Genomic DNA, 24,426 nt, shown 5'->3' with positions numbered 1-24,426 from the left:
AGAGGTGGAGGCTCCTCTACTTTTCGTGGATCAGGCCAGTATCGCTCATACAATACCTACAGCGATAACCGGCAGAGAGGTTCATACCAAAACCAAAATCGACAGTCTTCCTCCAGACCATACCAGAGGAAAACAAATTATAGAGGTGTTGCAAACAACAAAAAACAGTGACAGTTTCAGTTCCTTTCGTCTGCCGACTGCGCATCTTGGAGGTCGCATCTCAAAATTCTTTTGCAAATGGTCAAAAATCACCTCCGACCAATGGGTCCTGGACGTTGTTTCCAAAGGCCATACCCTGGAGTTCACAAAATTTCCTCCCACTCGTCCACCCTCGGGTCCTCCCTCTCCCCACCTCAAAGAACTTTTGGCCCAGGTGAAATTACTGATCCAGAAAGGAGCCATCGAGATAGTGCCGCTAGGTCAACGCAGCAAGGGATTCTATTCCCGCTTTTTCTTAGTAAAGAAAAAGTCGGGAGAATGGCGTCCGATTTGGGATTTGCGGGCCCTAAACCAATTCATCCTTTCCAAAACTTTTCAAATGTTAACTCTGCTACAAATCCTAAATTACCTCAATCCAGGGGAATTCTTCTCAACAATAGACCTCCAGGACGCATACTTCCATGTGCCAATTCACCCCAGACACAGGAAGTATCTGCGCTTCACAGTCGGACACCTGCACTTCCAATTCAAGGTCCTACCATTCGGCCTCCGTTCAGCACCGAGGGTCTTTACCAAGATCATGGCCCCGGTAGCTGCCTTTCTACGCCTACAAGGCATACAATTCTATCCTTACCTGGACGACTGTCTCATAAAAGCTCCGAATCTTCAACTGGCAATCCAGCATACACAGTCTTGCCTCTCCCTGTTTCGAGACTTGGGTCTTTCCATCAATTGCCAGAAGTCACATTTTCGCCCATCTCAGCGGCGAGATTTTCTAGGAGCCTTGCTAGATTCTCATCTGGGAATGATGATCTTTGTCTCCCAGGAACGACAAGACCGTATGCTCAAGTTGGTACGATCACTCCAGCCAAAACTGTACGTTTCAGTCCGGATGTTGAAATCATTCCTCGGCATGGCCTCTTCTGCAATACAGTTGATCCCTCACTGCAGACTACATATGAGGGTCATCCAAGAAGAGTTGGACAAGCAGTGGAAACCGATCTCAGGATCTTTCAACGACAGGATCCTTCTCACGCCCCGCATCTTACGGGCTCTGAAGTGGTGGGCTCATCCTCCAAACATCTCAAAGGGTCGGTCCTTTCAAGACACTACTCCAACTCTGACGCTTACGACCGATGCATCCCTGGAGGGTTGGGGTGCACATATCGAAGGCCTATCAGCACAGGGAAAATGGACTGCGATCCAGCGCACTTGGCACATAAACCGCCTGGAGCTTCTGGCGATCTTCCTTGCCCTAAAGTCTTTTCAAAGGATTGTTCAAGGTCAATCTCTGCTGGTGAGGACAGACAACACCACCAGCATGCATTACCTGAACAAACAGGGCGGCACCAGGCCCCTTTTGCTTTCCCAACAAGCACAGGAGATCTGGAACTGGGCGATTTGTCATCAAATTCATCTCACAGCCATCCATGTGCCGGGTGTTTCCAATGTTCTGGCAGATTCACTCAGCAGATCGTTCTCGGACAATCACGAGTGGGAACTCAATCAACCAACTCTTGAGTTCATCTTCCGCCAGTGGGGCCAGCCGCAAATGGATCTTTTTGCGACTATCACCAACAGGAAATGCCAACGCTTTGCAAGTCTTCATCCCCACAGAGAGTCGAGCGGAAATGCATTTTCGATCAGCTGGTTGAACGCATTCAGCTACGCTTTTCCTCCGCTTCCTCTGATTCCACGCCTACTACACAGAATGAGGCTTCAACCCTGCCACATCATCCTGATTGCACAAAAATGGCCGTGGCGCCCATGGTTCTCGGATCTGCTCTTGTTCTCCCAGAACGAGCTAATTCCGCTTCATCCACTGCCTCACCTCCTCACAATGCAGCAGGGGCAGATTTGCCATCCGGATCCGGCATACCTCCAACTTCATGCCTGGAACCTCAACACCATGAATTTGCGCGTCTAGCCATCGACGCTGACTGTAGGGAGGTGTTGGCGCACGCCCGTGCCCCTTCCACCATTAAAACCTATCAGTTGAAGTGGAAGCGTTTCTGTGTCTGGTGTCACACCAAAGCCTTGGATCCGATGACCGACAAACCTGAACAAATCCTGTCTTTCTTCCTATCCCTTGCAAAGTCAGGACTTTCCCACTCCACTCTAAAAGTCTTTTTGGCGGCTCTCTCCCGCTTCCGCCATGATGGTTCGACTTCACTGTATTCTTCTAGAATCATCCAACAATTTTTCAAAGGTCTCTTCCGTATGTTTCCACCCATTCGGCGTCCTCCGCCTGCTTGGCGCCTGAATCTGGTTTTGTCTCAGCTCCTCCTACCTCCTTTTGAACCCATCCACTCAGCAAGCTTGAAATTCCTCACGTGGAAAGTTGCCCTATTACTCGCCTTGACATCCTCTAGGCGTGTCAGTGACATTCAGGCATTCACGATTCAGCCTCCTTTTCTTCAGTTTTCAAAAGACACTGTTACATTACGTACTAATCCAACATTTATTCCGAAAGTTCCCAGTGATTTCCATCTAAACTAACCAATCATTTTGAGGACTTTCTTTCCTAATCCACAAACTCCTGCGGAACGTTCATTACATTCCCTGGATGTGAAACGTTGCCTTAAATTTTACATTCAGCGCACTGCACCCATCAGGAAATCTGATCAACTGTTCGTGGCCTACGGCCCGATCTGCAAAGGACAACCTGTTACCAAACAAACTATTACTAGGTGGATTTCCTCCACCATTGCTTTTTGTCATCAACGGGCTGGCAAGCCTCTTCCAGCTTCAGTACGTGCTCATTCCACTAGAGCTGTGTCGGCCTCTACTGCCCTCTTTGCGGGGGTACCTCTACGGCACATTTGCAGAGCTGCTACGTGGTCGAGCAGCTATACTTTTACGAAGCACTACTGCCTGCAGTCGACAGACGCCGCTGATGCAGCAGTCGGACAAGCGGTGCTGCGGAATCTTTTCCAGTAAAGGTGAGCCTCTGTTGCTACCCGCCTCCAGTCATAAAGGTTTTTTCCTCTTATGTTTATATGTGTGTATATATATATATATATATATATATATATATATATATATATATATATATATATATATATATATATATATATATATATATATATATATATATATATATATATATACTATATGTTTCAATTTACTGTTACCTTTATGACTTATTTGGTGTTTACTGCTTTCTACTCTTATTCAAGCATGTGAATCTATGAAAGACACCCCTAATACTGGAGAAGAACATAAGTTACTTACCTGTAAACTGTGGTTCTTCAGTATTGGTGTCTTTCATAGATTCACATGCGACCCTCCCATCCTCCCCTCAGAGGCTCTCTTCTCCTCAGGCACTTTTGTTTACTCTGTGCTACGAAAATCTGAGGTCTTGAGCTTCTGAGGAGAAGGTTCTAGAGGGAGCTGCAGCCTGATTGGCTGGAATATGGACCAAGACATAATGACATGGATATGTTACTAAGTTGAGTTTCTCCCTTAGGCTTTCTACGGGCCTATTCAGTTCTATGGTACTTTTGAGTTTATTGTATTTTATATATATATTTATATATATTTTATGTGTATATATATTGTATAATTATAATAATTTTACTTATGTATACATATATTACTGCTATTTTATGTACCGTGGGACTCCCACTTCGACGACGGGGAATATTCAAGCATGTGAATCTATGTAAGACACCAATACTGGAGAACCACAGTTTACAGGTAAGTAACTTATGTTCCTATCTATTCAAAGGTAAGGAATCTACAGCTTGATGTCTCTATCAGATGGACAAGTTACTTACCTTCGTTATCACCTTATGTGGTAGAGACCTGATCTAGCTGCAGATTTTTTACCAGCCCACCCATCATCCCTGCACTGCGGACAGGTTTTCAAGGCCCTAGTTGTTCAGAAACACACCAAGGTCCGTGCCCTTCATGACTTCTCGCTTCTGGCATGGATAGTGGTGAAAAGTAATTGACGTCAGTACACCGAGGCGGTGCCTTTTTTAGGTGACGCGGATGTCCCAATGGCGCAGTCAACGCCAATGACTTCATGTGGAACCGACTGATGTCACCTACCAGTGCTCAGAGATATTGCTTCAAGAAAAATCTTCCAGATCTAGTCTGACGCCTGGGAAATTCAAAGGTAAGGAATCTGAAGCTAGATCATGTCTCTCCTGGATAAGGCGGTACCAAAGGTATGTAACTTTTCCTTCAGGCTGATTAGAGGAACAGAATTCTCCCTGATTAACCTGAGATGTGATCTTGTCACCCTTGTAAACACTACTTGTCTGCCCAGATTTTCCTGAATTTCCACTGCTTATGGCATGGTGGATTATGAAATCCTCTGTCAGGCTAAAAGATTAGGCAGCGATTTCGGGAACAACTTTCAAGTGGGTCCGTTCAGTTATCTCTCAGTTTGGAGCAGTTTGCATTCAGTGTATGAAATCTTCCATTTATGTTGTATATTCTGGTTGCCCTCAAGGGTCCTCATCTCATTCCTTGGTGCCCCCATTGGTATAGATTAGCTAATATCAAATAGAGTTTCAAATGTATGCTGATAGTATATAAATTCACATCTGCCCTGCGAAAGGCTCATGATTAAGGAACTAATGAATAGGTGCCTATGTTGTCAGACTTGGTCTTGCTTGCTGAGACAGTGTCTAACTATCGGTCTCTAATACTGAAATGTACTCTGTACCAGCCTGAGGTGTTTGCCATTTATTCAGATTACTGCTTGTTTGCCTGCCTTTTGTCTTGAAGTTTATGTAAATCTTGAGGTTTATGTAAATATTTTGGGCATCAAAGGTTATTAAAAAAAATAATGTGCAAATCCTGTTGCTCATATGGGCACAATTTGCTTTTTGAAACTCTTTGTGTTTCATAAATTCTGCTCTTATTTCATTATTTATTGCCTAAGGGCAACTCGTCTTGTGAAGGCGACTAAGGACTGCATCTCTATCTTACAGTCTTCAAGTTGATATGATGCAGCCAATGTGAAACATGTTAGCAATGTACACAGTATCAAATTAAATACAATTTAAATTGTGATTCCCCCATTGTTCTGTTTCAGTATATATGTGCCACTATTTTTAGCTTTTACTCTAAATGGAACTAACATTGGGTTGGGTGTAAACCTTTTTATCGATTTAGTAACTTCTAAATAATAGTCTGGAGAGGCAATGTTTGCTCACTGTATTCCAATGTCAACCATTTGAAGAAGAGGGCTAGTCTATGAAATAGTCGAGAGAACAAACTCAAGCTGGCGAAACACGGCATGCGTTCTTTTAATATGAGTTGATTTAATTATTTCATAAGAGTTCTTGTGGCATTAGATTAATTTCATGAAGTCTTCTGTGGCTTTTTCATTACTACAATCAACGTAGTCTGGACTGCTCGGCTTCCCTTGCACAGTATTTGGAATGATGACTTCTGGATTGACACATACAAACTCAATGAAGATTGTCTGGATTTCATGCGGTTCTTCAAATTTGAAAATGGCTTCTGTCCTTTTTCTGGGCGCGTTTGTTAAATCAAAAACCACTACTTTTCTACCTGATCACATAGGTATTGCCTGCTTTCGTTCGGAGCTATTAAGACCGTGTTTCCGGACTTTCAAGTCCTCTTCGCTGTCCTGAAGAAAGAAATAAAATAATTAAAAGATTTTGACCAAATAATGTTGATACTGGCCAACATTAAATGCCTTGGTAGGCACTCCAATCCAATGTGGGTAGTGTGTTAATGTGTTGGAGTTTTTTCTCTGGCAGGAAGACCTACCATGACAATTAGAGTAGGGCAATTGGTCATGCATACCTTTCTGAGAGATGTGTGGTGTTATAAGGCATCTATAATTTTTTTGAGCAGGTTCTGGGCCAGGTCTCGTGGTGACACTGCTATCCTCAGTGGTATTGTAGAGCTTCTGCTAGTACTGCTTGCTGTCATGCTCCCTCCTATGCAGCGAAGACTGTTTATGCATGAAGCATTACTACTTGATCTGTCTCATGTCTTAAATCCATTAGAGAATATACACAAATAAAACAACCCCCCTGGTATAGCAACAGATGCACAGCTTTGGAAGCACCGTGGCATTTGACAATGCAATTTGACCTTCTCAAAAAAGGATTTTGACTGTACCACCACTTATTAGCTTTCAGAAGTCCAGTCCTGGGCATACCGGTCTTGGTAGTACCGTTATTTGTATTCTCTGCTAATTGCGCTGGAGTAATGATCACATGCAGTCCTATAGGGCTACATTTTACAGTTTCTAATTGTAGCTGATTATAAAAATACTGACTTCTGTAGGTTGTACTGCTTCATTGTCATGATTATTTTTTTAAGAATCAAAATACAAGGGTAGTTTAAAAATAGAAGTTGATGACTCCATCAGGCTAGCTATAATCTATACTAATTCTAAAATAAAATATGCACTGGCAATTATGTATTTTGTTATCCATTTCAGTTTGGCTTAAATAACTGACAGCTTTTTAGCACTCCGGTAAATACGAAGTTCTACTTACTGAGATATTGTAATAATGCATTCACCACATCCTCACAGAGTAAGACACAGATCCTTTGAAAAGAATGACCTACTTTAACTTTCTTTTATAGTTTATCATGATATTCGAGGTAGCTCTTTTAAATGAAGTCTGTTCTTTTTAAAAAAAAATTATTTTCCTATTGGTTGTTTTGTTGAAGATGATTAATTGGTGTTTGCAAAGAAGCTGCATGCAAGCTTGGCCTGATTTCAATTTGTGTTGCTCATCTGTGCTTTTAGCAGATGCCTTATTTCATTAATCATAGTTTGAAGACATATACTAGCTTACTGTTTCTTTGTATTTCTGTGCTCTAATAACTTTTCATTCCTATGCGTTTTTAGGGCTGCCCATTAACTCCACTACCTCCGGTTAACATAGCAATTCGCTTTACTTATGTCCTTCAAGACTGGCAAGGGTATTTCTGGCCCCAGCAACCACCAGGTAGGAGTCTAACCATGGTTTTTTGTGCTTGCTGTTATCCTCCAAAAAGCATATGTAGAAAAGGAGAGAGAGAGAGAGAGAGAGAGTGTTTTGGTGCAGAACTAAGTGAAGAGTCGACATGGCACACATCCCTGTGTGCCATGCCTTCAATCCACTGCCCTGCCATAGGTAAGACACCCCTCTAGCTGGGTGCACTATACAAGGGGTGAGGGTACAGGTGCATGAGCCCTGTACCCATACGGTGTCTAAGTCAATTCTTAGACAGGGACTAAGTCAATTCTTAGACATCGTAAGTGCAGTAATGCCATAAAGAGTATATGGTATGGGAGTTTGTCCAGAAAACTGGGAAGTTTGGTATCAAACTTCTCAGCCCATTAAACCCACCCTGATGCCAGTGTGTGATTTAATGAAAAATGCACTCGGAGTGCATCTTAGGGTCCCCCCCCTGAAAGACGACCTAAGTCTAGTGTTCTGGCGGAGTGGCTACTCGACAGCTGCCACCACCAGACATATTTCTGGACCCCTGGGTGGGTCCTGAAACAAAGTACATCCTGGGACGAGGTGCCAAGCCTCTTCCCCTACGATGGGCAGGGTCCACGAAGGGGAAGCTTCAAAGGCTTGCCGCCTTTGTAAGCTACCATAGCCATTTGCTGCTCCCAGCAACTGGCCCCCACCGGTTCTGACCCCCACTTCGGGCGGGAGAATCGGCCGGAAAGCCAAATTAGGAGGAGAGGTGTGCCCACAGTTATGTTTCATAGGGTACCCCATTATAGGCTTGAGTAGTCCCCTAACCCTTCACCTACATTTACAGTACCATTTCACTACATAACAGGTTTTGGTATTGACCTATTACCTAGCTAAGCACTGCATAAATGTTGTGTGGCTTTTCCCCAAAAACTAGCCTAATTAATTATGCATGAGGATTTTCAGAATCACAGCAGGATTACCATCTTCCTCATAATAACTATGTATAAGGGTCATCCCTTCCGTCATCTTCGGTCAACATGACACAGCAAGGTAAAATCCCCAGAGGGTACCTTTTGGGTATATATACACCATATCTTTGCGGGGGCACGCAGAGGAGAAAGACTTCAATGCTGACAGACTGACGCAAGATACTAGGTTCCTGCACGCAGACACTCCAGCTCGCAGTGGTCTGACATCCCTCGCGGGGTGTACATCTCAAGACCAAGACGGGGTCCCACAGTCTCTCACTTCAGGTAATGGGGTTGTCTTCAGCCTAGGGGGATTCTTGGATCTGCACCTACATACATGCAAGATACACAGAGGTAAATCTAGTTAGGGTTGCATAGTAGGAGTACGCACTATTACTTTCATGTATTTATATGCTTGCATATGTTCATTGTTTTAGCACTATGGTAGAAATCTATCATCCATTTACTGTATTGGTGCTTAATATCGTTTATATCTGTTTCTGTCTTATGGTTGTTACAGCACACCTATTTTACACTAGAATGACGCTGGTTCAATAAATGCTTATTGAACACATCCCTACTGTTTGTTCTGTGTATCTCTTTGAGACAAAGTGAGCGCGAGTGACTGAGCGAAAAGTACTGTACTGTTTCCATGATGCCTGATGGGACAGAGTTGTCCTGTTCGATAGTTGCCAGGAACTATTCTCTCCTTGGTAAGAGGAGTTTACAGTGCCACTGTGATCTTCGCTGCCATGCAGGCGAAGATTACCGGTGGGGGTGTCTGGAATCAGTCTGGACACCATTCCCACAGTTTATGTTGTCCAAACGCACAGGTCCTATATAGAGTTGTAGGAGCTACACAACACCACCTTTGCCAACCCCACCAGTCTGGTGGGGGAGGCGAGGTGAAGCACAACTCAGTCCCCACCATCTTGCAGATGGGAGGACCCAGCAACCAGGCTTATGCCCCTCTCCCACTGCAGGGTTGGATACTATGGGGTTACCTACCTGTAATGCCCCTAAATGGAGTATTTAGAGGCTATCCCAAACCTTGCCTCCGCAGACCAGAAGAAGAAGGACCGAAGAGCCGTGCTGAAGAAGAGGAGGAGGACACCAACTGACTTTGCCCCAGCCCTACCGGCCTGTTCTGACCTCAACAGACTACAGCAATATCCTGGTGTGTCCTGCAGCCAGGAGCTCTCAAGAACCCAGAGGACCTGCCTTGCCTTCCCAGACCAAACTTTGTCTCCAGTGAGCATCAGATTTGCTCACCCACAGACTCCGGCTCCGGCCAAATCCGCAAGTCTGCACCACTCTGCACCCGAAGCTCACGGCCTGAGTTTGAGTGGCCCAACACCATGAGGAGGTCTCCCTTGCGATCCTGACCTGGGATCTGGGGACCCCTGACCTACCTCAAGTCTCCAACTGATGCCTGCAGCCCCTTTGTGGAGTATCCCCCCAACCGCGACGACCAGAGCCGGTAAGAAAAATCAGACGCCAAAAGACACCCTGGCACCCGACGTCCCACAGCCTTGGGTGGCCTAGCAGACTGTCCCGGCTTCCCAAGGTATCCCAACTTACCTCTCCAACCGGTGGTCACCTCCAGAAGATCTTCGTCCCCGAGCCTGCAGTGTTTGTTGCAACCGGAGAATCCCTATTGAATACAGGGCACCCAGCGCCAAAACAGCACCCTGCACCCGGCTGCCCTGCACCGCTGTGGGTGCACCCTGTGTGCTAAACCGGATCCCCCTTTGCCCTGAGCCTAGGTCTAGGGGCTTTGCTTCCACAACCTTATGGCCTGCTCGTGAGCAGCCACCAACCCGAGGCCACCTATTCCCCATTGGATAACATTGGGCCTCAGCACTCTGCACCTGACCTGACCTCCCTAGTGCCGCTAAGGGTGCTTTGAGTGTGCATTCTTGACCCTGGGGAACCCTTTTTCTAACCCCAGAAAAACAACTCCCAAACAGAAGTACTTACCTTGAAACCGATAACTTCATTTCCTTCCATAGGATTGCATTGACTGCTTTCTTGTGAAAATTGTTCGAAGTGTGGAGTTGGTTTGTATGAAACTCTAAGAAACTGCAAATATACAAAAACTGATTTACTTACATTTTCTCTAGGAAATGTCCCAGTGTGATGTCTAGGCACATCACACTGAGTAGAAAACGTAATCTGAAAACTAATTTAAACTGCTTTACAAACAAATGACTTGCCTGTAACCAATCCAATTGCATTCAACTGCATTCAAACTGTATTTACCTGCATTATTCTTGCAAAGTGTCATTATACGTACCTGTACCAGGCCTGGCTTTGTTCTAAGAAAGTAAAATATAACTAAATAATACTTTTATACAAACAAATAGGTCTGAGTTCAGTCTTTAAGTGTGTGACATAATTTCTTGCCTTAGTGTGTTCAGTAAATGCTTAACACTCCCTCTGATACAGCCCTACTGTTCGCCCACACTACCACAAATAGAGAGTAAGGTATTATCTGATTTTACCTCAGCCTACCTTTGGGGTATCACTGGACTCTGCACACTATACCTTACTTTGGTATAGTATATACAGAGCCAGCTTCCTACAACATACTGCTATTTGCAAGAGTTATTTAACAACTGATAAATGGCAACAGTAATTAATTTTTGCACACCTCTCCTTACTCACATTTTACCTGGCCATTGATCGTCCACAGGCTGCTGCTACTCTACTACAACACGAATACAGTACTGAACGTTGCATTCAAATCCCTCTGTTGTCTGACCCACCCTCCAGTTCTCTTAAATTTCTTACTGCTCTTTCACCTGCACACCCTCCTATCATGCCTCTCTTTTGTCTCCTATACCTAGCATTCTCTCCATCCTCTTTCCCGGAATGCTCTCCCACTCTACTTCAGACCCTGGCATTCCAGCTTTATCAAAGTACTCTTGACTCCTTGTCATATCAGTTGTATGTTCCTGCTTATTGTTTGGTTTTTGTCACATATGATTTAATGTAATGATGTAATGCATTCGATTTGGCAATATCCCGTCCTGCAACTTTTATGATCTATTTATTTTATTGTATGTGCATTTCAGTGCCTCCTCACCTCCCCACTGATTGGTTATTTGACATCACCAGCACTATAATGCTTTACAGCTATGTCACTAGTGAACGGATATCTCTGATCAGGAGAAAATGAAGCCAAATACAAGACAGTGGGTTAAATGTATGTTTCTTTATTAAAGTTAATAATCCATGAATTATACTCCACAAAAGAAAGCGGTCTGCATCATAAAGTGTGTGCCCAAATATTAGCACAGATAGCAAGGCATGACTAGGGAGCCTCTTTGAACTACTCAATATGAACATGGGCATCTTGACACAAACCTAGAAAAAAAAGCAACAATACTGTGTACTTTAAGGTTTTTTTCCAGAAGGCAATATAGAAGAAAGGGAGCTTTAACATTGCATACAACACTATACCTACTTTAACACTAGCCTCTCCTACCTTTTCTATCCACACCTTTAATTACATGGCTTCTTTCAACTGAATTATTTGTCATTCTTTGTCTGCATTCAATGGGTTTGTATGTCTTGACCATGGTGAATGCTCATAAATTTGCCACTCATCCGTGGATGTATTGTATACTTAAAGCTCTTTTTGTACTATCTTGACCTGTGATCTTTCTCATAGCAATTATATACTGGAGAAAAAAGGGAGCCTCTTTTCAAATATATCATTAGCTTGAAAAAGAATTAAAAAATGCAACAACCTAGATCAATAGTACCTACTTTTTCTATAATGAGAACTATTTCTGATCGACGAAAATCATCCTGGGTTAATATACAAAATGCCATTATACTCTTGCATCCTGCCTCTTTCCAATTCTGCACTTGGTGGATATTCAGCCACGTTGCCCGCCCACTTTATTAATTTCCAAGTAACACCGTGGTTCAGAATGTGGGTCTATAAAGTGTCCTGTAAGTTCCAATCCATTTTGTATTTTCTTTATCTTTTTGCCGCTTTTCTCTTGGAACAAGACCACATATTTAACCCTTGCGAATCTTGTTTGCAACTTCAGACCCTAAAACCTCCAAGTCTCTTGTTTGGGGAATAGTCATCCAGGTTAAAACTGCAGTGTAACTAAAGACCTGTAGGAGGTCCCTCCAGGACCACCTCGTGTACAGGCAGTGTAAGGGTGCAGTGATCAGAATGTTAAACTTTCTCATTACAGAGAATTAAAAGGAGGCGAATATGGAGTCATGACCACTGCATACACACCCTCTCTACAGTGGCTTAGCAGGGCACACTCCTACACGAGGCCAGTCTCACCAGCCCTAATTAAGTGGTGAGAATAACCCCCGGGAAACCTGAAAGTAAGTGGTTGCAAGACAGTCTTTCCTCCACTTTCACCCAACCGGTTTCAGCTGAATGCAGTAGCCACAGATATAGAAGGGACACTTGTGAGCTTAAGATGCTCTTTGGACCAGACCATCCCTGCGTGAGAGATTTAGATGCACCATTGTGTTGCGCAGCTGCTGTACTGTGGTATCAAACTAGTCTCTGTCTGTGGTGCCTCCATCCTGATACATTGTGAGTTCATTACAGATCGTAGTTTATCTCTCACTGGGTGGCTTTAGTAGTTTCTTTTCTTTGTTTTATAGTATAAGTACAAGATATCAACTTTCTGGTGCCTAGAAATAGATGTTTTAAGGCATGGGTAAAGTGGGCCCAGAGCCACCTTTCAATGGGCCCCTTGTTAATTGATCAGAACAGTCACACTCCAATACTAATTTAAAAAAACAGTTAGTTTCTTTATTTCATTTTTCTTTTTTGGTTTGCTAGCTAGTCATACCCTGCCTCACTGAAATTTGCAAAGGGGAGCAAAAATTATTAACGACCAGAACGTAATCTGGTTCTAATGGGGCTTGGTTAAGCATCTGTTAAGTGAGCGTGTCCTGCCTAACAGCACATGCCTTCCATTGTGTGCTCAATGCCAACTGAAGGGGAAGATTGTGCAACATGTTGCCTCATACTCTCAGCACCACTGTGCCTTTCCACTGTGGAGCTGCTTAGTGACATGCGTTTGCCACCTTGCAGGCAGTAAATGGAGGTATGCCCCAAAAGGCAAGCTTACATATTTGAAATAAGAAAGTGGGTATTTAGTCTACAGCTATTTGTTGTAGCTGTGTTGCATATTGGTTGTCAGCTGCCATAGGGTAGTGCTGGGGTCAGGCCAGTTGTGAGACTAGGAGCATCCCATGTCCTCAAATTATGTTGTAGATGACAATGGTCACTGGCATAATTTAGTCTGTGGCTGTTCAGCTTCTCTCCCTAACCTGATCTGTTCATACTTAGAATCCCTAGAGGTGAGGCTTAGCTTTTTCTTACTTTCAGTGCTCTACCCAAACTCCCTTTGGTACTCAAGGATTTGCCAGAGCTCATTGGTCTTCAGAAATCCCTGTCTGTGCACTGCAATCGGGGATTAAGACAAAATGTGTGAGGAGACATAGTCCCTTAAGTAGCAAGTGCTTAAAATGGAAAGATAAAGGTGCGGGTAGTCACTACCCAAGAATATCTGTTCACGAGAAAACTTGGTACTCTCCTAGTATCAAACCCCTGCTGAGAAATGCTGGTATGTTCCCTTTCAAATTCCAAAGTACAGCCTCTCAGTGCATGGCCATTCCTGCCCATTTAAAATACTGTCAGTAACAGTTAAACTCTTCACTGCTCCACTCCTGTTCTCTTTGCAGCAGGGGCAACACCTACGGAAGAGACTGGGGCACCTAGGTAGCTGACGCTCAACTATCTTTTGAAAATCTCATTGAAGGACAGATGACAAACTAGCTCAGGATGCCAACACTCCAAACTGCTTCAACAAGGGGCACTCCTCTCGAGCCCCGCGCAGTCGCACTGCAAAAAAATGGGAACTGCTCCCTTCAATTATGTTCATTTAATCCAAGTCCTCCATTATTTAACCATTGTAACCAATATGTATTCCATTCCTTGTTCTTGCAATTTACTTGTGTGTCTTTTCATGACGCCGGAGACAGTCTGATAAAATCTGCAATCTTTATTTAAACACTTCTAATACCAGCTGCATGTCAATCCAGACTTTTTACAACGGTACGAGCAGATTCATCGTAATATGAGATAGGCATAACCTTCAAGTACCCAATGCATTTCGAGCCTCCTTAGGCTCTTCGTCAGGGGTTCTACAACAAATGAAATGAACAGCTTTATTGACTTATTCATCATGAAACAGTAAACAGTATGTAAGAGCCAAAGCTAGGTGATAGTCATAACCCACAACCCCATTATATAACTTGCTATTCCCCTTTCACCACTGAATTATTTCTACTGCTACTAGCTTAAACAACTGAACAGGAATCTTTGCAAAGACACTGTGACGGTCGAAGAAGGGAGTGAGGAGCAAATCATGCTGACTACCCAGTGTGAAAAATCAATAACTGGCTATTTTTCCAGACACAAAAACATTGTCTATACCTAGCGTGTTTGGTAACTCTTAAAAAAAATAACTCACTGTTACCAGTGCCAAGCCAAAGGGAAGAAATGACATCCAGCATTCAGACCAGTCAGATTTTTTTTGATAAACAATGTTATTGATTTTTTAACAAACAAATCGCAGCAGAACACATTTGATCAGTATTCCATGACATTTCAGAGTACATTTGCATTGGTGAGGTACAGTTAAGCGCATTGGCCTACAACCTCCGCACATAGAGATTACAATTGTCGATTTAGGCGAGTGTCAATTCTAATCAATCTAACTGATTCGTCCATTTGCCTCAAACCCTTTGGTATTTAGTTGGGCATCTCCAGTTCTCAAATAGGGTTTTTTATTGTGTGGCACACCAGTCCACTCCCTGGCACCATCTAGATATACTTGGAGGCTTGGGCTATGCCCATGTTGCGCCAATATCGCAATGGCTGTCTCTAGGAACACCTTGTCAGATCGGGATCCATCTAGGTTGTCCATTACTCCTAGAATAAGCCGTAGGGGATCATGGGGAACTTGCCAGCCCAGGATGTGTGTGAGCTCGGACTCAATTGCAGCCCAGTGGTAACTCAAGTCCAGGCCCCCGGCTGATTGTATTGGTGCCCGGCGAGACTGTATCCCTAGCTGTGAGCCCTCTAAGAACTGGTCCCCCCCCTTTTTTTTGGAGTCGTCCCAGGGGGGCCATGGGGATCAAGTAGGGCGCCTTGACAGTGCGATTGGCTGCCCTGGACCCTTGGACATTATCTGCCCGGGCTCTGTCAGGCGCAGCACACAACTCTCTGTGCAGGTTGTGTATGTTTGGGAAGGCCTGGGCGCCCATCTCTCTTCGTGCCTGGACGGTGCCGGACGCTGGGGGCCCTCTGTACCGCCCTGCCCCATCATCCCCCCTTGCCTCTTTCCGGTTCCTTCACCTGGGCCATTGCGGATGGAACACACAGAGCGAAGTAGCCCCGACGCCTGGCCCCCTGAGTGCGGGAGGGCATGCACTTGACACTTGCAATGGCAGACTTGCTGGCTGGAGGTGAGGAGGCCCCCACAAGTTGCGAAGAGTGCGTGGACCACTGCAGGATCCCGCTATAAAGTGCCTTGATAGCCAGCTACACATTGGGCGACCTACCTCAAGGAACTCTCTGACCGTTGTCCTGTGTTGGCGCCTTGGAGTGGCGAGACTGAACCGGTGTCCTCATCGACCGGCCCATCGTTGACCTTCCGCGCAACCAAAAGCCTCACCATGTCCACCGCGAGGGGCACAAAGGCATCCCAACAGAGCAAGCTCAACCGATACACCTGTCCAAAGGCAGACCTACCTGAACGGAAGGGGACAGGCGACAAGCAACAAAGCAAGGCAGAGCATGATCCCTCTGAACCCACAATGAAAGACTTAATGGCGGCAATCACAGGGGTTCGAACGTCCATTGATGCCCTATCCTCTGAAGTTACACTAATCAGGGCGGACCTCACAAAATATAGGGAAACGGTCAAACAACTTGAGCTCACCACTGTCAGTCTGGTAAAAGATACTTCGCAAGTGCAGACTGACATCAAGGAACTTCAGGCGTTCCGCAAATTCACGGAGGACTAGCTGGACGACTATGAGGGGCGCCTAAGACGCAACAACATACGCGTTCTTGGGGTACCAGAGAAATCGGAGGATCCCGCTGCAGACCTATTCCTTGAAGACCTAATCAGGATGAAACTACAACCAAAGGGACTGCCCAAGCTGTTTGTGATCGAGAGGGCACACAGGGTGCCTGGGGGTCGCCCGAAGCAGAGAGCGCCGCCCCGTCCGATAATGGCTCGGCTGCTTAACTACAGAGACAGGGACACGATTCTCCAGGCCGCCAGGGTTGCGCCTCCGATCGGACTAGACAATTCGGACATTACCTTCTTTCCCGACTTTACTCGGGCGGTTCAGATGTGTCGACGCTCGTTCCTTGATGTCAAAAGAAGGCTCCGAGACAAGGGTCTGAAATACTCTATGCTCTTCCCTGCACGTCTACGTGTCGAGGTCGATGGGAAACCCCGCTTCTTCGACTTGCCAGAGGTGGCGTGATTGGCTTGACGGCTGGAGGGACACCACGGAAAGAAGTATCAGTGACCATTGAAACAGATGCGTATCTTCATCGGATGTCTCTCCACGAACTGGGCTCTGCTTACGGCCCCTGGACAGTCGAAGAGACTGAACTATCCACTTTACTGCTGCAGAACTTAATATTCTTCATGTTGGCTTTTCTCCACACTGTGCACCAATGATTTGGTATGGTAGGGAAGGGGGTTAAAGGGGCACTAAAGCCCCCCCCCCCACCCCCCATGTTCTTCTTTTAGACTTACTGTTGGACGACAGGCACTCTGCATTTTTATTAATATGGGCAGTTCAGAGTGCAGGGAAACAGGGTGGGGGTTGTTGGGTGGGATTGTTTTTTCAGTTTTTTTGTTTTTTTGCATTCTCTCGATGGTACAGTCCCTGAAGCAAATTGTTGCGCTCTATATGTATTTTACGCCAAATCACTGATTGGTCTCTCTTATGTATATTTACTCCTCCAGCGGGCTTGAGTCTTACTAAAGCACCGAAGGACACGTGATCAGTAGACACGGGGTCCTACACATGGTTGCCGGTACGTCCGGATGTGGCAACCATAAGGTAATTCTGAGGCCCATATACCTCTGGGCGTTGTAAGAGTGAACTCCTGTAGAAAGCCCCTGGCTAGGGGTGTCATGATTTCACCTCTGTGTTCTGTTTTATCTTTCTGATACAGGTCCTAGATACACATATGAGTGTGATGACTAAGAACCTCAGACTGCCCTGATGAAATTGCTGAATGGATAGCAATGAAACATGTCGGCATTTTGAACTTGTGTGGTATATGAAAATCCATTTTTAATTTGGAAGGCTTGCAGCACCAGAATAAAGATAGAAAGCTAGCAACCCTTACCATTAATTCTTTTTAACATTTTGGTTGCACTGTAAACACTATTTCTTAGTCATTGGTTTTGGGTTCACATGTGTATAGACACACTAGTTATATAAGTGCACTGTGGCATTGGTTACTGTTTTTACATACCACTTTGTGTGTTCTTTTGACCTTCTCTCACACTCCACACAGAGAGAGTAACCGATGATGAGAAGTGGGTACACTGGACATTGCTAACCAGTAACCCCCTCGGGAGTTACGTCCGTGAGGTGCTCTCTCTGTGCTCACACTTTTTTCTGAAACATTGGGACCTGCCCTTGTTTTTTACTTTAAATCTACATCTTTGACCCAGGGGTTTAGTGTTAGGTAACACACTTGGAGGATCTGGATGATGCATCAGACTGTCCCGGGTGGTCAATAAATCTTTGATGTAGTGTCAGTAGGTAAGGCGCAATTTGTTTACAGCGCTCTATATGTATGTCAATGGCTATGCAGCGGAACAAAGAAATCAAAATCTTAAGTTAGAATGTTAACGGGTTGGGGGACAAAATGAAGAGGAGTGTGGTGTTGCAATATATCAGGAGACTTTCGCTGGACATTGTACTGCTTCAGGAAACTCACCTTATCGGCAATATGTGTAAAGCAATGCACAGGTGGGGATACTCAATGGTGGCACACGCAGGCTTTGCATCCAATTCAAGAGGGGTGGGCATCATGCAGAAAAAAGCTTTCCCCTTATCCATTACGTCCACCTATGTGGATGACCGAGGGAGGTATGTCGGGGTCACGGGCACTTGGGTGGGCCGTACCATCACTTTCCTGTCGGTATACGTGCCTCCGGGGCTACAGACGGGTACATGCACTGACCTCAGTACTATGTTGCTGACGCTGCCTGATGGGCACCTTGTGCTTGGCGGCGAATTTAACTCAGTCTTGTCGGGTTCGCTAGATAGACACCCTCCTCGCACTCTGCCACAGGCTGCACACTCATTCTCTAGCTTTTTAGAGGCAATGAGATTTGTGGACGGATGGTGGTCTTACAACCCGGACAAGATCCAGCACACCTTTCACTCTGGGGCACACAATAGTCTCTCCCGTCTTGATTACAGAATTGTCACTGCTTCCCAGGTCATGGACATCCACGAGATCAGGCACCTTGCTAGAGGTATTTCTGATCACTCACCCCTATGGATCCACATAGTTCTAGATCACACGCAAGTAGGACGCATTGCCCCTATAAATCCTTAGCACCTCAAAAACCCAAAAATACGCAAACAATTGATTAAATCTATTGACTACTACTTCGCCAAAAACGAACACACTGTCGAATCCCCTCAAACACTGTGGGAAGCCTTTAAAAGCAGTGGTCCGGGGTCAGGCCCTTCCCCTAATAGCAGGAGCTAAAAAGGACAGGTTAAAACACATCTCAGATGTTGAACAAGAGATTTATTGTCTTGAGCAAGATGTGAAGTCTGATGCCACGCCTGAGGCCCTCCATTCACTCAGTTTGCGCCAGGACGAATACCAGGCGCTAGTCACTGATCGTCGCAAACTAATGGGACAAGAGAGACTGGGCCGGATCTTTGACTGGGGCGACAAAGCCGGGAAACTGATTGCCTGGCTTGACAAAAAGGAGCACGCTAGTCCCAGAGCTTAGAGACGCTGACACGAACCCCATAACAGACCCCCAATACATAGTTAACCAGTTTGCAGCCCACTTTCACTCAGTCTACAGCTCAGTGGCACCGTACACAGACTCCTCAGACCTTATCAAGGATATCTCCCTTCCCATCCTCTCTGACACTGACCGAATGTTCATGGATAGCGCCCTCACCACTGACGAAATAGCACTGGCAATACGAGCGCTCCAGCCGAGTAAGGCCCTTGGCCCAAACGGTATCCCAATTAAACTGTGTAAGCTCTGCCCTGACAAATTAGCCCCATATCTGAAAGCCATGTTTAACGACAGTCTGGAGCAGGGATCGTTGCCCCTACATCAGAGAATTGCGACCATTGTCACAATATACAAAGAAGGTAAACCCAAAATGGATTGCGCCTCCTACTGGCCCATTTCCTTGCTGAACGCAGAACCCAAAATTCTGGCTAAAGTACTCGCCAACAGACTAATTAAGATAATGGGTGACTTGGTACATCCTGATCAATCAGGGTTTATGCCAAAGAGGAACACTTCCCTAAATCTGTGCCGAGTGCATGGAGTACTGGGTAGGGCACCGACCATACGTGAAGATGCAGTCATAGTCTCCCTAGATGCCACTATGGCATTCAACACACTTGAATGGCCTTATCTTTTCGCTGTCCTCACAAAACTGAGGTTTGGCCTGATTTTCAGCAGTTGGGTGAGATTACTGTATAGTGCGCCCATGGAACAAGTTGTTGTAAACAATAAAAAATCCGAGATCTTCGCACTTAGTAGAGGAACCCGACAGGGGTGTCCCCTCTCTCCCTTACTTTTCGCTCTGGTCCTCGAACCCCTTGCGGCATGGATCCGGAAGGATGTAATGACTCGAGGGAAGCGATGGTCCGAAGACTGGTAAGACCGTATCTCCCTATACGCGGATGATATCCTTCTCTATCTCACCTCCCCCAAGAGATGTCTGATTGCTGTACTCAATATCCTAGCTGTTTTTGGCAGATACTCTGGATTTCGAGTCCACTGGCAAAAATCTCTCCTGTACGTCCTCTGAGGGGGGCCCTCCTCCGTTACCCCGAGGCTGCCCCATTCCGATAGTTTCAGAAGGCTTCAAATACCTAGGCATATTCATTTCTCTTGACCCCTAGGTTAGATACGCCTGTAACCTTGTCCCTCCCCTGCAGAGACTCAAATGTGACATCACAACCTGGAAGTCTCTCCCACTCTCACTACTAGGCATTTTTAAAATGATGTCCCTGCCCCGGTTCCTCTATGCCCTACAAAACTCGGCTGATCCTGTCCCAAACTCTTACTTTAGGGAAATTGAGGGGCTCCAACGGGACCTATTATGGAGCAGGAGACCGCGCATAGCTTTATCAAAACTCACGCTTAACTGGTACGACGGCAGAATCGGGCTACCCAACGTTAAGAAATACTACTGGGCAGCACACCTCACAGCAATAAACCACGGCACCTACGGACGTCCCGACGACCCGGGGTTCCGTATGGATCGCTGGAACCTTCTGAATGGGGACTACACTCAAGTGCTTTATTCCAAACCACTTACTGGACCTACCAACCGTACAGTCAAGATCTGGCATGCTGCAAACAAATCACTAGGCTGGAACAGTAGGTTGACCCTTGCCACACCCTTATGGGATTCACAACAGCTAGGAGATCTGGGTAACTCCAAGGGTTTCGATAAATGGGACCTCATTGGCATTTCCCACATTAGGGACCTATGGGGAGCAGGGGATGTGACGACTTTTGACACTCTCCAGGGTCAGTACTCACTGGCAGACTCTGAGCCTTTCCGCTATCTGCAATTCCACCACGTATTACAGACAGCTCTGCCCGGTGACTCCTCTCCACCAGACAGCTCCCCACTCGAGGACAGGTTGCTAGATGGCCACCTGCCCGAAAGGGCAATCTCCCTAACCTACCGAAAACTTATCAACAATATGGGTGATCCCCCAATACCCCTGAGAGAGAAATGGACTGGAGACTGCATCGAATTGGATGATGAAGGTTGGCAGACGGCGGTCTCCTCCCCCAAAGCGGTTGCAATTCCGGCGCGGCTCCGGCTTGTGCAGCTAAAGATCTTGCATAGAATCTATGTAACAGGTCCCCAGCTGGTACACATGGGTGGGCAGACGGACGGATCGTGTAGAAGGGGATGCACTCAACTAGGCACATTCATACACATTATATGGCACTGTGAACCTATCCAGGAATATTGGCGTAAAATACATGCAGTCATGAGCGAAACGCTGGAGGTCGAGATTAAGCCAGAAGCCTTCTTCACATCTGGGAACCGACCGACCTAAACACATACACCACACAATGGGTCACATTCGGATGTATGATTGCTAAAAGGAACATTGCACAGCTTTGGGGAGCCCCGGCAGGCACCCACAATTGCAGATTGGGAAAAAGACCTTGACTAGTGCATGCTGAGAGAAAAGACTGTATATACGGCCTGTGGCTGTCCCCGAATATGGTCCAAGATATGGGCCCCTTGGAATTCATATAGTGGAAACATTTGTACCCCTCCTCGTGACCTGGAAAGTGTCGACCCCCCCCCCTCCCCATGATTTCCAACACATTATCCTATTGTATCTGTATGTATATTTGTTATCGCTGTACCCTTTGTATTGACCTGTGTGGAATTGTACCGTGTTATAGAGTCTGTTTAATAAAAAGAATTATAATTTTAAAAAAAATGTATAGGGGGATTCCCCATGCTAACCCATAAGAGGAGTAAGTCTCACAGTAGTGAAAAACTAAGTTAGTCCCCTCCAGGACATGCAAAACATATAAGTACATGTCCTACCGTTTACTTACATAGCATCCTACCCTTAGGGCTACCTAGGGCCTTAGGAGGGATTTATATGTAGTAAAAGGGGCTTGACAAGTAGTTTTAATTGGCAAGTCGAAGTAACAGTAAACTGCACACACAGGCAAAGCAACTGCAGGCCTAAGGAAGGTTTGAAAGGCTATATCTGTAGGTGGCACAATTAGTGCTGCAAGCCCACTAGTAACATTTAACTTACAAGTCCTGGCTACATGATTTGCCACCTTACAAGGGTCTTATAGGTGAATTAAGTATGCCAGTCATGTATATACCAGTTGCCCACATGTTTAGGGAAGAAGCACATGCACTTTAGCACTGGTCAGCAGTGGTGTATTGCTCAGAGTCCTAAGGCCAACAAAAAGATTCAGCAAAACAGGGAAGGTCAAAAGCAAAACGTTTGGGGGAAGACCACTCTAAGGATGACAGGTCTAACAGGGACCCTCACAATAAAATGGGAGAATAATAGTTCTATCAAAATTATTGTGTCTTCCTTTTAACCCAATCCATAAACCTACCTTGCTGCATTTAACCTGAAACAGAAAAGGGGGTGGTGATGAACAGAGTGCCTGAATTAAGCAGACCACTCTTACCCAGTCCAAAGATCAGGGCTTGATCCATCACCGTTTTTTAGCTCACCGCACCATCCCAGCTCAGAACTTGGCTATATGCAAATTAGTCTGTTCCTGTCCCAGTGCATTATGGGAACAGGGCAAACCAAACTACCAAGCCAATTCTTGTACTGGGAAGGAAACAAGCTTCCGGGGACCGGTTTCTGCCATTTCAGGCGTCGTCGGCCCGGCTTGCTTGAATCCTGATGGTGCAATGAGCAAGGGACTCACATCTGAGTATACCCTTCCACGCTTATGGTGGTGTCAGATATGATCAAGCACTCTTACCTGAGTTGAACACCAACCTTACCTGTAAGGTGCTTGATCGGTTTTGCAGAGACGCTATGGACCAATCCCCCAGAACCCTACCTTACAGCCTGTGATCCTTGTACATACACTAGGGTGATGGGTAGCAGTCAGGGAGAGAGGCCGGATCTGACGCTACTTGTTTTCATGTAGTCGACCTGAAAATATACAAGAAGGTTCTTAAGCAAGGATTCTTGTCTTATCCCTTACTTTCAGTTCTAACTCCTCTCACACTGTCTTTGCTTTTTGAAAGCTGTCTCCTACCTGCGAACTACTTGTCTGGTCTTCGCGTCCTGGATGTCGTCGTCTTGATGTGTCAATGAAGGGTTGTGGCTCTTCTGTCGAAGGTGGTTGATTTGTCCGCCCCCAGACTTGTTTTCAGGATTCTAGGAAATTAAACAACACTTATTCGCACTTTCCTTAAGCCTTTTCCTTTCCCTGCAAATAAACCTTAAGTTTAATCTTACTCACTTCTTTCCCCTTTTTCGTAGATCTAGACGCGACTTCTCCGTGAAGATTCTATAGTTTTAAGCACTACAAAACCTCTTTGCTTATGCTGTTGAAACTTCTTAAGTTTACAAAAAATTACATTCTACACATCAACTTTATCATGTCATGCACAACCTGCTTTTAGAAACATTACATTGACTCATGTACTTGCTTAGGCTGTTACTCAGAATACCAAAGAATGATCTAGACTTGTCCATGAATTATAGTTATAAGCTAATGTCCAAAAAAGTGTCCCATGAATGCTAGCGTTGGGCGCCTTGATGAAGGAAGTACTTAGCTCTTCTTTTCCTGGCTGTTAGATGAATTCCAGAGGATGGTTGCACAGGTCATCACCTTCAGCGGTGATCCGGGAGCACTCCAACGCTGCTGTTGTCTCCACGATGCTCCGAAGACTAAGCGCCTTCTGGAACCCTGGGTGTGGCTTTTATAGCCCAGCCACACCCCGGGACGTTGAGGAAAGGCTGCGTGCCACGCCCTGAGCCGCCAAACACTCCGTGAGCAGAGCGATGAATCAGACTTTCATTGCGCACCAAAACGATGCGTGTCGTTTTTAAACGCGCGTCTTTTTTCCTTTCAGCTGCAATTACTGTATACTTTTAGTTGCAGTTACAGAACCAAGTACAAATTACATAAAAGTTAAAGGCCTCCTATTCTATACATGAAAGTGGCTATTTACTAGTGAAGTACAAGTATAAATATATGATCAAACCTACGTGAACCAGTTCTCTAAATATGCTAACCCCTTTACATCTTTCTAGGTACATGGAGTGCTGGTTGCACGGGACAGGGGTGGGTTTCCTTAAAGGATAATCCGAGCTTATATTAAGCTTGGGGAGATGGTTTCATGACAGTACCCTCCCCGTAGAATCCCCCCTAACACTGATGGAATTGGTTTTGGTTTTTCTGGGAAACCGATTATGAAAAGTTTTTAAGAACTTGGGAGAGTTCTTTAAATTTTCAAGGGGTTCCCAAGAACGGTCTTCCGGACCATAGCCCTTCCAATCCACCAAGTAATATAACTTGCCTTTCTTCCTT

General features: G+C 45.4%; 1 protein-coding gene across 1 annotated transcript in view; it reads left to right on the top strand.

Moving 5' to 3' along the window:
• RAB3GAP1 (RAB3 GTPase activating protein catalytic subunit 1) overlaps nt 1-24,426 on the top strand; it is a 436,470-nt gene that overhangs the window by 164,513 nt on the left and 247,531 nt on the right. The window contains exon 8 of the mRNA XM_078681808.1: nt 7,013-7,112. Coding sequence (XP_078537934.1) covers nt 7,013-7,112 — 100 coding nt within the window. The remainder of the gene's footprint in view (nt 1-7,012; nt 7,113-24,426) is intronic.

The sequence above is a fragment of the Lissotriton helveticus genome, chromosome 3_1 (genome assembly GCF_964261635.1).
Source record: "Lissotriton helveticus chromosome 3_1, aLisHel1.1, whole genome shotgun sequence".
Lineage (NCBI taxonomy): Eukaryota > Metazoa > Chordata > Amphibia > Caudata > Salamandridae > Lissotriton > Lissotriton helveticus.
Note: the sequence above shows the minus strand (reverse complement) of the source record. Positions and strands in the feature narration are given on the sequence as shown.